At 40.6% G+C, this 14,848-nt stretch overlaps 1 protein-coding gene across 1 annotated transcript in view; it reads left to right on the forward strand.

Moving 5' to 3' along the window:
- The window catches only part of TBCD (tubulin folding cofactor D), a 252,362-nt gene that overhangs the window by 207,799 nt on the left and 29,715 nt on the right, over positions 1–14,848 (forward strand). The window contains exons 33-34 of the mRNA XM_077833123.1: positions 690–828; positions 14,558–14,679. Coding sequence (XP_077689249.1) covers positions 690–828; positions 14,558–14,679 — 261 coding nt within the window. The remainder of the gene's footprint in view (positions 1–689; positions 829–14,557; positions 14,680–14,848) is intronic.

A 14,848-nucleotide genomic window follows, 5' to 3' on the forward strand; every position in this document is an offset into this window, starting at 1 on the left:
CCAGTGTTCATCAGCAAGGCAGTCTGATATTCCCCTACCTCAACTATTGGCTGCTCTGATGGAGAAATGATTGAAAAATTGGTTCAAGCTTCATCCTTGGATGTGTTCTTTGGTTTAGTGATCTTGTGATTGGTGGTGCAGCATATATCCTCACACCCTCCTTAATGAGTATTGCTTGGGGTTCACCCACAGTGAATGTCTGTATAGGAACCAGCACTTGAAGAAATGAAGGTTACTTATCTTACAGTAATGAGTTCTTGAGATGTGTAGTCCTTATGGGTATTCCACGACCCACACTCCTTCCTCTCTGCTCAGATCATGCTTGATTTGTGGTAGGGCGGGAACTGGAGAGTCCCTTGGGCTGGTGGTGTAGGGCGCAGGCTTGGACCAGTGAAAATTGCTCCTGAAAAATCTTCTGGTCTCAGGCACATGGAGCGGATGTGCACCCACAGTGAATACCCATAGGGATCACACATCTCAAAGAACATCAATTACTACAAGGTAAGTACTCTTCATTTTTCATTGCACTTTTCCCATATCCTGAAATAACAATGATTAAGGTGATTTATACACTTCTGAGTGTATTTCTTCCATTACATATGCTTTCTCACAATGGGGATGCATTCCCGGATTCTATGCAGAGAGATATTAAGATACAAACGCATGATAATTTTCTTTTCTCTGGACAGGTCAGAGGCTGTAACTTTAAACTGGAATGCCCCCTCACAAGCCTTCCCTCGAATCACACAGCTTTTGGGTTTGACAACATATCAGTATTATGTACTGCTGGGTCTCACGGTGTCTGTCGGTGGATTAACAGAGACAACGGTAAGATATCAGGGCACAGGCTGTTTATTGGCTAGAGGTTGTTTATATCCCCTATAACTACATGCTGATTAAAATCCATACTTTGTTTCAGTGAACACTGTAGAACTTTTATTGGTGAATTCCAATCACAAGCTTTTAAAAGTTGTCTGGGAAGCATATTCACTTTATTCATAAATATGTTCTTGGTCCATTGAGTGTGCAGGAGACAAGGAGTGAGGACACCTGTGACTCACTCCTTCGGCTTGCAGAAACTAGGAATGTCACACAGGTAGGTAGTGCAGTCAGACCTAAAGGAGATTACTCAGTATTGTCCATCTCTATCTGACCAACGGCATTGAAGAGCACTGGAGGAAGTCCTCTTCTGCTCTTTGTGGCTGGGATGATATACTCCATTGAAATCAATGCTAAAACTGCCATTGACTTCAAAGGGGCCGAGATTCACCCTTAATGACACTGAGATGACAGTATGGTTGGTGTCTTTGATGGATGTCTCTCAAAAGCAGAAACAATCTCTGGGATTTCTTTAAAAAAGCATATTCTAGATACAATGACCAGGAAAAAAACATTCTATCTAGTCTGACCCTCTTTTTTGCATTCCCTACATTATTCACATAGACAGTAAATTTATCTTTGCTTTTGGTAGTCTATTCCTCTGCCACTATCGTTCTGTTAACAATATTATTCTATCCTAAATTTACTCTTCAGGCCATTACTACTTGCCTTATCTTCCAAATTCTTAATTAAAAGGCATAGGTGTGGTTGAAATGCGTATTTTTTTAGGGCATGTGTAATTATGGTTTTATTATTTTCCAATTTTATTTTAGCACAGCTTGTGCTCTCGAGGGGTTCTCCATGTCATGTTATGGGGTGCAACCCAGACCAGTGAGAGGATGTCACTGCTTGTCCTGTAACCCTGAGTGCCTTAAAATGCTCTGCTTCTGTAGCTCTCTGTCTGGACACTCCCAGCCATCATACAAGCATGCACTGAGACTGTATGTGTTAAGCAGCCCTGGTTCAGCTGGTCTGACTCCAGCAGCCTGTTTGTTACACCAGAGCCACATACTCTGGTCACCACCAGCCTTGGTTACTCCTGGCCATGGTGACTCCAACGCTTTCCCCAGTATCCTGAAATGTTTGCCTTGAAATGTCCAGCCCTTTCCTGGAACATCCAGAGAAGTAATAAAGCCTATTGCTCCTTTAAAGAGATAAAAACACAGCTGCTTGTTGCTTAGCTGGAGTTAACCATCACTCCAGTTCAAACACAGCACTGGGTTGGTTTAGATTAATAATAAAACAAATGTATTGACAAACAGAGGTTTTAACTGAGTTCAAGTATAAGGGATACAATCAAAAATGGTTACAAACAAATAAAAGTGAAAACATACACAAAATTAATCTAGCAAGATGTTCAAGATGTTTTTTCTCTCACCCACCAGCTTTTTACTGGCTGGCTTGACTAGGACCTGTTCACAGAGGTCAAATCGCTTGGTTTCTTTGTCTCCTTAAGGTGTAGGATAATTTAGGTGTTTGTTCCCCCTCTCTTTATAGTTCAATGAACCTTTGAGATGTATTCTCTGAAGGGTACCTCTATATAAAGTGAATTACTTTCTGCTTAGTAAAGGAGCCATGAGGTCTGGAAGATAAGGCTCCATGCTGGTTTATCCTCTGATGGTGGTTGCTACTATGAAAATTATCTTTTCCTACTTCAACCTCCGATATGAATGAATAGCCAGTTGAATTTGGGGGACACCTTGTTTGAGGTGTCAGCATCTTTCCATTGTCTGAAGAAAACGTATTTATCAAATCCCCCTGACATATCTGGTTGAAACACTTTTTTGTCACAGACTTTAAAGCATAATTTTATCCATAATTTTACACACAGCATTGTTATGTATATTTTATAATGATGTTATTGACCAGTGTGGTGTTTGTCAAATGATACCTCACAAGGCATATTTTATACAAAAATCATTGCAATAGTGTATAGGGTGTGACTGGAGGGGTGCCTAGGGTCATGCTCCATGCTTCCTTTTCACCTGCTCAGAGCCTAGGCTCCAGATGATCTCTTTATCTGAAGCCTTTCCTATGGGATTATGTCCAAGAGCCCAGGCTCCAAACTCTGTCGGACCTGTCACAAGACCTTCCCTCTCAGCAATGGGCATTGTAGCTGCTCTGGAGAGACTCACGTCCTCTTCAAGTGCCAGGTTTGCCCCAGATTCAAAAGCACACCCAGAAAACTGAGAGGACACACTGAAACTACTGCTTTGAGTGCTTTCTGAGATCTCCCTACCCCCGCCCCATTATATCAGCCTCAGGCATGCAGTCTGCTCCAGTGCTCTGGTAAGCAAAGACCCTGGGACTCTACAAAATCTTCAAGACTAAAAAGAAAAGAGACTTCATTCTCCTGAAAGAGAGACCAAAAGAAGGGGAAAGTCACCTTCTTGACTTTGGAACAAGGACACCTTGCACCCCGATATGCGTACCACTGACGCTTGGTATCTCTTGTACCACCTAAAAAGACCTCTAGCATATCGCATATGAGAAACCTCAGAGCAAGCAATCTCAAGCAGCATCAGTGGTGGTACTGGAATTGGTACCTTCTAAGCACAAGGATTTCTTGAAGATCAAAGTAATGATCCTCATACCGTCCCCCTCAGGCTATGGTAAAGAGAGCATGGACTGCCCTTCTGTCTTTCTCTGGTACCTCCCAACATGTAGACTCCTGAGGAACACTATCCAGATTCCCCAGTACTGTCCAGGTTCCTCTCTCAGGGATCTCCAAATCCTGAAAGAGCCCGAATCCCCTTCACTAAGTGGTACCGAGAGAAGTTTCCCACTGGTACTGACTTAACTTCAGAGCAAGCTTACCCTCTGGTTCTTCTACATTCTTGCACAAATGCTTGACCACCAGTTACTGATACCTCACTAACCTCTGGGTATTGACACTTCTTGCTGCTCCTCTGGATGTAGGTGAAGACGCTTCTTCTGACTCAGATGTGTTGGTACAGGATTCCACCACCTTTCCCTTCCAGCTTCTCTCTCTTGAGGTGCATCCCAAAGAAAATCCCCCCCAACAGATGACTGGCCTGTCAGCCTGGCAAGAGCAGCCTTGGGGTCTTGCCCCCTTTCTTATGTCTCACCACAGTGGGTGTTTTGGAACCTTTGGGTCCCTTATGGTGAACAGTTCTACAGGGTGTCCTCACATAAGAGGTCCCACCAAGAACACCAGCACTGGCTCCCTTTCTGCAGAAGAATCCCCAAAGAGTAGGAGCAAGTTGCAGAAGAGGATACACCACCTCACAAAACTGCCTTCTCTCCAGATGAGGCTCTTATGCCGCCCCAGCCCTACATGAATGATTTCAAGGCCTTTCAAGACCTCATGAAAAGGATCAGAGAGGCCTTACAGGTCCCCGATGGAGGAGTTACAGGAATCTCAACATTCTTTGCTGGACATTCTACATACTTTCCAAAGGGCAAAATTGTTTTGCCTATCAATGATGCTTTGTTGTTGCCAGGCCATATGGTGTGGCAAACACCACCTGTAAGTGGGATGATTAAAAACAACTATATCCTGGCCAGGGCTTTGGACTTTCTTTTCTCCCATCCTACTCCTAACTTGGTCATTCATACTGTCAGTGAAAGAAATAGACAGTATTGGTCTAGATCAACACCTTCTGATGAGGAGCTTAAACACCTGGTCCTTCTCGGCCACAAAAGCTACTCCCTAGTTAGTCACTTTACAATTCTGAATGGCCAAGTATCAGGTATTGATGGCAAAATATGACTAAACAAATTATGCAGGTTTTCTCATTTTATTGAACATGTGCCACAAGATCAGAGGGAACAGTTTCAGGTTCTCATTGGAAAACGCCAGACGATTGCCAAGGCTTCCCATAAGGCCTCACTCGATGTGACTGACATAGCTTCATCCTCTACGGCTATGTCAGTGTTCCGTTCAAAGGGATGTCATGATCACAACTCATTGGGAGACACCCTTCTTACCACTTGGCCTCATGCCCTACTGTATGCTTACCTCTCAATGCTGCTGCTTCTCAAGATCATGGACAAATTGAAACAGGTGAGATTGGTGGCCATCCTCATGGCTCCATCTTGGCCAAGATAAGTACAGTTCCCAGATGTGGTCTGCCTCTCTTTATGATCGTCTCTTCAGCTCCCTCTAACAATAGACCATCTGCTCCAAGATCCACCTGAACCTCTTGTCGCAACACCTCAAGGCCAGGCTCCTCGATGGCATGCTGGCATAGAATGGGATTGCTCTGCAGAGGTACTTTAAAATTCTGTTGAATCACAAGGACAATTTACCTGCAGAAGTGGAAGTGTTTCAAATCATAGTGTTCCTAACAATTCATATCTTCTCTTGAGTCTCCTCATGCACTTTCTCGATTACCTGCTACATTTAAAAAACATGGGTTTATCTCTGAACTCAGTTAAGGTTCACCTGGCTGCCATTACAACCTTTCAAAGGTTTTCAGTCTTCACTCACTCCACCACTGAGAGATTAATTAAGGATATGTTTAATCTTTTTCCTCCCATCAAAGAACTATTCCACAATGGGACCTCCACTTAGTCCTCGATGCCCTTGAAAACACCTCATTTGAACAATGGGAAATTGTTCCTTCTTCATTTGTCCTTTAAGACCTTGTTGCTCATAGTCATCACTTTAGCCAAAAGAGTAGTAGAACTAGGAGCTCTTATGGTTGACCCACGGTATATGGTGTTCTGTTGCAATAAGATGACATTGTGTCCCCATCCTTGCTTTCTACCTGAAGTTTTATCAACATTTCATATTAATCAAGACGTTCACCTACTGGTGTTTTACTCCACGCCTCACTCCTTGAGAAAGGCAGCTAATCTCCATACTGAATGTAAGACGAGATCTTGCCTTTTACTTTGATATGACTGAGTCTGGCAGAGCTTCTCCCAGAATCTTTATATTCATTGTGGAAAGAATGAAAGGTCAACTCGTTTCCACCAAAAGACTGTCAAAATAGGTTTCAGGATGCATCTTAACCTGATATGATGTCTTGGGATATGCATCCTCCACCTAGGGTGATTGCCTATTCCACCAGGTCTCAATCTACCTCTTTGCCTTACTGAGGAACGTTATTCATCTCAGACATTTGTAAGGCTGCCACCTGGTCTTAGGTGCACGTTTTCCCAAGACTGTGTTGTTGTGTGTGCTTGTCGAACAGACATGGCCTTTGGTGAGACTGTTCTATGATCGATTCTGAATCTGCCTCCTCAGCATCCTCCTCCATATTGATGTACTGCTCAGGAATCTCCTGACATGGAACAGTCACAGGGACAATAACTTGGAGGAGGAGGAGAGGTTATTTACCTGTACAATAACTGGAGTAAGATGTTTTGTCCCTATGGGTGCTGCAATATCTGCCATCATTCTCTCTGGACTTGGTGACTAAGAAGGAACTGAGGCAGTGGTGGGTCTGTCCCTCCCTATGTACTCTCATACTGGATCACAGAGTGCTGGGTGTGCAGGTGCAGACTCATGGACACTGCTGACAAAGTCCTGACTCAAGAGGGCATGGGCACACACATTGGATGTGGAGCACCGACACGGACACAACATCTAGAAAAACTCCAGTTACTGTACAAAGTAGGTAATCTTTCTTTCATCTGTATAGGTTTCTGGTAGTACGGTAAAGGAGGATCATAGAACCATAGGGTTAGAAGGGACTGCAAGGGTCATCTGGTCTAACTAGAGTTTTTGTGTCTAAACCATCCAAGACAGATGGCTATCCAGCCTCTTTTGAAAACCTTGGGTGAAGGCGCTTCCACAACTTCCCTAGGCTGTACTAAAGGAGGAATGCCTACCAAGTGGAGACAGAGATGATGAGTGTAATAGTAACATAACTGAGCAAATAATGAGTTCATGAATGATTGCTAGAAAATATTGGGAATAGGTGATTGGTTACATGAATGAAGCCGCTGCAGTAAGGTAACTGACTATAACCCAAATCTATGCTTTTCATAAGGATGATTGGATGTTCAATGAAGTATGTACAAGGTTTCAGACAACCAGCAGCTACTTTATATGAGTGAGCCAGTTATCTCAATGCTTAGTATACCTTTCTGGGTGGCTTCCATACTTGTGAAGGTGGACAACGCTGTTTTATGTAGTTTTTGTGTGTGTTCACTCCATCTTTAAATGTAGTGGCAAGTACATGTGCTTGCATTAGCTTTAGAGATTGAGGGGAGAGGAGCTGAGCCTGAGTCTCCCTAGCACTGTTGTTATAAAGACCAGGCAGCCACATTAAGAGATGTTGCTCAGCAGTGGATAGGTTTGAAAGGGAGCAGATAATAAGACAGAGAGGGCTTTCTAGGTAGAATGACATATTACCAAGAAGGCTGAAGTTCTGGGATGACAAGGGGAAGAGGAAAAGAAATAACTTGGGTTTCTTCTTGAGTTTGGGTGTAAGGCAAACTAGGGAAAACTGAGAGGTAGAAGAAAGTTTGTCAGGCTGGAGGACCTTGATAGCAAATTTTGATCCTGTGGGAAGTTTTTTTTAAAAAATTGAACCCTGGTGTAATATGGTATCCACGGGCCTTTTGGTTAGTCAGATGAAAATGCTTAGGGAAGGTAACACTTCAGAAAAACAGGTTTCAGAGTAGCAGCCGTGTTAGTCTGTATCCGCAAAAAGAAGAGGAGGACTTGTGGCACCTTAGAGACTAACCAATTTATTTGAGCATAAGCTTTCGTGAGCTACAGCTCACTTCATCGGATGCATTCAGTGTAAAATACAGTGGGGAGATTTATATACATAGGGAACATGAAACAATGGGTGTTACCATACACACTGTAATGAGGGTGATCACTTAAGGTGAGCTATTACCAGCAGGAGAGAGCGGGGCGGGGGGAGAGCCTTTTGTAGTGATAATCCAGGTGGGCCATTTCCAGCAGTTGACAAGAACGTCTGAGGAACAGCGGGGGGAATAAACATGAGGAAATAGTTTTACTTTGTGTAATGACCCATCCACTCCCAGTCTTTATTCAAGCCTAAGTTAAATGTATCCAGTTTGTAAATTAATTCCAATTCAGCAGTCTCTCGTTGGAGTCTGTTTTTGAAGTTTTTTGTTGAAGAATTGCCACTTTTAGGTCTGTAATCGAGTGACCAAAGAGACTGAAGTGTTCTCCGACTGGTTTTTGAATGTTATAATTCCTGACGTCTGATTTGTGTCCATTTATTCTTTTACGTAGAGACTGTCCGGTTTGGCCAATGTACATGGCAGAGGGGCATTGCTGGCACATAATGGCATATATCACATTGGTAGATGTGCAGGTGAACGAGCCTCTGATAGTGTGGCTGATGTGATTAGGCCCTATGGTGGTGTCCCCTGAATAGATATGTGGACACAGTTGGCAACGGGCTTTGTTGCAAGGATAGGTTCCTGGGTTAGTGGTTCTGTTGTGTGGTGTGTGGTTGCTGGTGAGTATTTGCTTCAGGTTGGGGGGCTGTCTGTAAGCAAGGACTGGCCTGTCTCCCAAGATCTGTGAGAGTGCTGGGTCGTCCTTCAGGATAGGTTGTAGATCCTTGATGATGCGTTGGAGAGGTTTTAGTTGGAGGCTGAAGGTGATGGCTAGTGGCGTTCTGTTATTTTCTTTGTTGGGTCTGTCCTGTAGTAGGTAACTTCTGGGTACTCTTCTGGCTCTGTCAATCTGTCAAACTTCAGAAAAAAAACATGATTTACAACCATATGTAATTTGCCTTAAATGATTCTAAGAACGTCAAAATAATCAGCCTGGTTTAAAGCAGAATGATGCCGTGCATGTGTTAACACAGTGTAATGTTTACTTTCATTGCAGTTGAACAGCAGCAATTGCAGCAGCAGCAAATGCTTTAATTTGTCCTACTTATCAGGTCACTATCCAGGATTGAAATGGAACAGTTTTTTTCAATTCAGGATGTATTTCAAAGAATAAGATACAGGCATGGTCTTGTTTGTAGGTACAAAGATGCTATAAACGTAGTTCAAAACACTTTGCATCTTGAATACTTAAAGGTCCAGTCAATGTTTAAAAACAGGCAAAAATAATCTGTTTAGCCTTCATGTATGCTTTATGGAAATGATAAAAAACTCTAGGGAATGGACTCGGAAGGCTTTCCCCTTCCCTCCTATTACTGAATTAATCTTCTCCACTGTGTCATAGTGTTTCTTTTAAATGCAAAAGAAGGTCAATATTTAGCTTTGGATCCTGCATAAGATTATTATCCTTGACCCAGTCTAAGATTATATAGGGTCAATACCTTATTATTCCAGTTATGTGAAACAGTTTTAAATATTTTTCAATTTCAGGAATCCTTCATTGCAATTATGGGGCTACTTTTTTCTATGTGTAGAATGAATAACTGTGTGTTCAGTCTTGGTATGTTTCTTTTGCAGTTATGTGTGGTTCTCAAACTGCTTTGTGACTGCAAGTTGTGCCTAAATAACTTTTATGAGCTTGAAGTTTTAGTCCATGAGATTTTTTGAGATGAGAGATCAGTCAGTGAAAATTTAATTCAGCGTATACACTGTAAAGAGGAGACTTCTGTCTTCCCAGAAATTGTTGCTATAAATACAGTTTCCTGGTAGAATCATGAAACACCTGGAAACTCCCGCTGTAAAACGTTCAAACAAGTGCACAGCTCATCATCAGAGCTATTAAATATTCAGCCGGTGTAATGTTGCATGTTCCACTTTTCCCTGTGTTTCAAGGGTCCAAGTGTAATAACTTCAGTATGCTGTGAATGAAAGTCACATTTCTAATGAGGGGGTTCTGGCTTCAGAATGCCATATTTGAAAGGGTAAGAACATGCTTAATTTATCAGTAAGGTATATTTGACAATGAAAAATATCAGCTCATCCATGAGTTCTTTACACAAAGCTTTTAAGATTTCTTATTAAGGTAGTGATTTCCAACCTGTGGGGTAGGTCTCTGGGGTGAGACCACTCGAGGAGGGCATATTAGTTCCATGTAACTACTTATGCTACTCTGCCTGTAGCTCCAGAGATGAAAAAACTAAGCAAAGGAGAGTTCCAAGAAGCTCCTACCTCCTGTGTCTAAATAACCTCTCTGTGATGTGGAGGAGATGGGGCAATGAGCAAAGCAGCAGGGAGATGAGAAGAGTGGTAGGGTGAAGTTGAGGAAACTACTGTAATCCTGTCTTCTTAGTAAAAGCGTGGTTGGTAACTATGGGAGTGTGCTACTTTTTAGCTTCTGCCCTAGTTAGGAAAGAAGGTGGCAGCTCTTTAGAAGCCACCTGTTTGGCTCTTCTTGGTGCTTTTGTATTTCAGTACACCAAAGTCATTGGCAGGGGTGCTTCTGAAGCAGCCATTCACCTGGACTGGTGCTTCTCTGTTCTCAAGAGTAAACAGGTAGACAACGAATTTCTCCCACTAACTCAAATGGCTCCTCCCAAGACACAGAGACACACACACAGACAGAGTGTGTGCACGTGTGCGTGCTGTGTTCATATGTAGGTAGGGGTAGCAAAACTTCACTTTAACTTCCATCAATTATTTGTGAGCACAAGTTGAGGAGACTCTTGATGGGAAAGGAAATCGGGACTATTTCTTATGTGTAATAGCTTTATAGAGAGTGAAGATGGGGATGTTTTGAGACTTTTGATATTTTTGCTTGATTTCCAAAAGGGAGTTTCTCTAAGACTGAAAAAAGTTTGTTCTCTCTCTGTCAGTAGCAGAAATGAGCACAACAAAATATGGCATTAGCATGTAACATTCGTCATATAGAGCAGACAGGGTACAGTTTCATTTTTTGAAAAATAAAGAAGTCGGCTTAGAGGAACTGTGTGGAATATGTCTCACTCAGAAGCATTTTGATAGCAGATGTTTTCTTTTGAAATAATTTTAGTCCAAGTATTTCAAGTAATCTGAAAAAGTAGTTGTCATTTGGGGTTTGAGTTTTGGCATTCTGCAGCATTCTTTTGTTTCAAAGGATATTTTTTAGAAAAGAATCTTCTAATAGTATAACTGGCTTATGATAATGCATATTTCTTATGGCTACATAACAGAAAACTTCCTGATGTTCTCAAGACCCCATACATCAGGAAGTTTTCTGTTACGTAACCATAAGAACTATGCATTATCATAAGCCAGTTATACTATTAGAAGATTCAAACTGTAATTTCAAGCATGTTGCATGATCAGTGCTTCTGAGACATATTGCATGATGATGTTACATGATTATTATATTGTATTATATCAGTCTACACTAAATCACAGAATGTCCTCCTGGGATTTGTTCAGTACAAATAAAAAAATACAGTGTGAAATGTTATAGATGTTTAATAAGTAAGGACATGATATCTTCAAGAAGATACTATTTTGTAAGACAGTCTCATTGGAGGACTGCAGGTTTTTGCCTGGCCACAAATATGAAACAATTCTAGAGAGCTGTGCTGAAGTACAGCAATAAGATTTATACCAGCCATTGCTGGATCTGTCTAGCTATTAAGTGAGTTAATGAGTCAAATGACAAAACATAAAAATTGTAAGCACACCAGATTTATGTAAGTGTTCTGTATGCACAAAATCTATCGTGTGTAAGAGCATTAATCTTTCTCAAAAGTAAAGTTCTGAAATAGACTCAGAGCTTGCCAAACACTGTAGTGACTTCTTGTGCTGCTTTGGAAAAACTGCTGCTTCTTTGAACAGTTTTGTCTTAGTTGCCTTACTAAATTAAAATGCAAGGACATATTTAGATGGTTTGAAATTTGAGAAAATAAGTGTGGTTCTACATTATCCAATTATGCTGCCTTACACTGCAACCCATAATCAGAAGAGAATCCTTTACACTGGCAAGTAGTCCACTGGTTTAGAAAAGTTTGCAGGAGTGGGTCCATGGGTCTATATTCTGAATTTGCAAGTTTGTTATCAAGCAGAATACATTTGAGACTGATTTCAGACACCTTTTAAAAGAAAGTATTGTGAATTGTTTATTAGTTTACATTAAATGTCACTGACATAGAACTTCAGAAGGGTTATTTGCCTTTGAAGATTGGGAGTATTAAAAGAAGTATTGTGAGCAGGACCATGCAGACATGGGCTCACTTGTGCTAACTACTAGACTTTATTATTTTTTAGTTCTAAGGAAAACACCCTGCTGCCACTTAAGTATAGTAAATATGTCAGGATTTGAAATGAGCCAGGAACAGTGCTATTTATTGAGCATAACATACCGTAATGTACATTTCATCTCCTTCCTGCACATGTGCAGGAACGTTCTGATTCTGTGAATAGATCTTTATCTGTGCAATGAAATGTATATATATCAGTGATATGAAAATTGTAAATTGGAGCAACTCTGATAAAACTGTAAAATGCTCATTTATTTTTAGATTCTTTTGGTATGTATGTGTACCTTTACCACTTTTACCACTTCTGATGAAGACAGTCTTTTTTAGTAGCCATTACATCAGCTCGAACGATAGGGGAGACTCAGACTCTCGTGGTGAGTCCCTCTTACGCAGTTTCATAAGGGACAGTCACTATCAGGCCTTATCCCAAATTTCTGCCCAGCGTTGTCTCTGGTCTGAGTTCCATGTGAACCATCACTTCCCAGTTTTCTTTTCATTGTTTAAAGGGGACTCCTCCTACCCACCTCCAAACAAACACTTTACTGTTTGTTAGTTACCAAGAATGGAATCTATGAGGACAATTATTCAAAGAAGAAAGAACAGGAGGACTTGTGGCACCTTAGAGACTAACAAATTTATTAGCGCATAAGCTTTTGTGGGCTACAGCCCACTTCATCTGATACACAGAATTAAACATATTGTAAGAAGATATATATTTACATACAGAGAAGGTGGAAGTTGTGGAAGTTCTCTGTATTTGTGTGTGTGTGTGTATATATATATATATATCTTCTTACTATATGTTCCATTCTATGCATCCGATGAGGTGGGCTGTAGCCCACGAAAGCTTATGCTCAAATAAATTTGTTAGTCTCTAAGGTGCCACAAGTACTCCTGTTCTTTTTGCGGATACAGACTAACACAGCTGCTACTCTGAAACCTGTCAGAGAAGAATGAATGGTACTTATCCTATAGCAGTGGTTCTCAAACTTCTGTATTGGTGACCCCTTTCACGTAGCAAGCCTCTGAGTGCGACCCCCCCCTTATAAATTAAAAACACTTTTTAATATAGTTAACACCATTATAAATGCTGAAGGCAAAGTGGAGTTTGGGGTGGAGGTTGACAGCTTGCGACGCCCTCACCCTCCCATGTAGTAATCTTGTGACCCCCTGAGGGGTCCCGACCGCCAGTTTGAGAACCCCTGTCCTATAAAAACTGTAAATCTTTGAGATGTGTTCATGTGCATTTCATAATCTGCTCTCCCCCATTTCTATGGAGTCCTATTCCATGCATTTCTCTGTTTTGTTAGCTTATTCTACATGCTTATATTGACTCTGCTCACTGTTGTCTTTTAATGACATTTCTGTGGAACTGCATTGTTAATTTTTTGAGACTTTCAGGGAAAAACATCTGGGGACTTGGCTCTCTTCAAAATTATGGTGGTAATCTGAGACAGCTGGAAATTAGTCAGTATGAAATATAAATTAGGAATGTGGCAAAAAAATGTATGGTTAGACACATGCTTTCTGAAATATTTCCATGAGACTTTACAGATTTCTTCATGTCAACCCTCTGCAATATTTGGATAGGGAAAGTGCTTGATTTATTAAAATTTTATTTTACTCAAAGAAAGGAGAACTGTTTGCAATTGTGTATCATTTCTTTCCTTTGCAAAAAGTCAGTGGAAATATTTTTTTATAATGTAGTATAAAATAATTCATTAGGTATTGAATTTTTCAGTAAATGTCTTGTACCTTAAATCTTTTTATATACTCTGAAGACCATAAACATAAATATGCAGCATAATTTCAGCATGTGAAGAAACTCCTTTAAATTACTTTTGATGTATGAAAGTACAATATTTACTCAATTTAGTTCAAATTTTCTTTGAGGACAATTGGCTTTTACAAACATCTACTCCTAGGTGCCATCAAAGCTTGATTATGGGTTTTGAAATTCAGCATACCTCAGTAATGATGTACTTATTTGAATGACATCTATATGTAGGTAGTCCAACTACTGCTAGTTTGGGGGAACTGTGGTATGCTATTTATATAGTGTGTTGTATACTACTGTTAAAACTTATTAAAATACATTATAGAAAAGTGTTATTTACATATTGGTTGAAGTATTTGAAAACTAATTCCGTCCGTTAAATGTTTAAAACGCTATAGTCCTGATGCTCCAATGCACATGCATATCTGCCATTGATTTCTGTGCAGGTTAGCTGTGCACAAGTTTGAAGTATAGAAGCACAATGGGTTTTCTAGGTTATTTTGGTCTACATGTGAACCCTTTACTGAATCTTTTTTTCCCCCTTTTAGTTCAAGCTCCTACAGTGGCAAAACTTTAACTTGAAAAAACAATATTGTTTAAATGGAAAGTGAAATAGCTGTCTTCCTGTCAAATCCTGGCAGTGAATTTGTACACTCAGTCACTCTTGGATATGATGTAAAGAAGTATCTAATCATGGTAAACATGTGAGGCTCACATGATCAGGGATGAACATATTCATGTCCAGTTCATGGATGTTTAAATCTTTTTAATTTATTTCAACCACAGCCAGGTGTGTTTTGCACACTGCTTCACTTGAAATATTTCTCTTTTATAGGTCAGGTACTCTGCACAGAGCTTGTTTGACTATATGAAGAAAATCCAAAATGATCTAGGCGCCATGAATAACTTTTGTGAGACATTGCTACAGGTCTTTGAGGATAACCTGCTGAATGACAGGTAATCTTTCTCTCATAAAAGAGTTAGTTGAAACAATGTGCACTGAGCAGATCTTTCGAAGTATGAACAGTTGTCTAAAGTTGTACCATGTAAATGTTTTAAGATATTGGGGAAGAAAGAAAATACCTTCAACAAAACCCCCAGAAAAGACAGAGTTATGGTATGGTGC

Source organism: Eretmochelys imbricata, chromosome 14, assembly GCF_965152235.1.
Source record: "Eretmochelys imbricata isolate rEreImb1 chromosome 14, rEreImb1.hap1, whole genome shotgun sequence".
NCBI classification, from domain to species: Eukaryota; Metazoa; Chordata; order Testudines; family Cheloniidae; genus Eretmochelys; species Eretmochelys imbricata.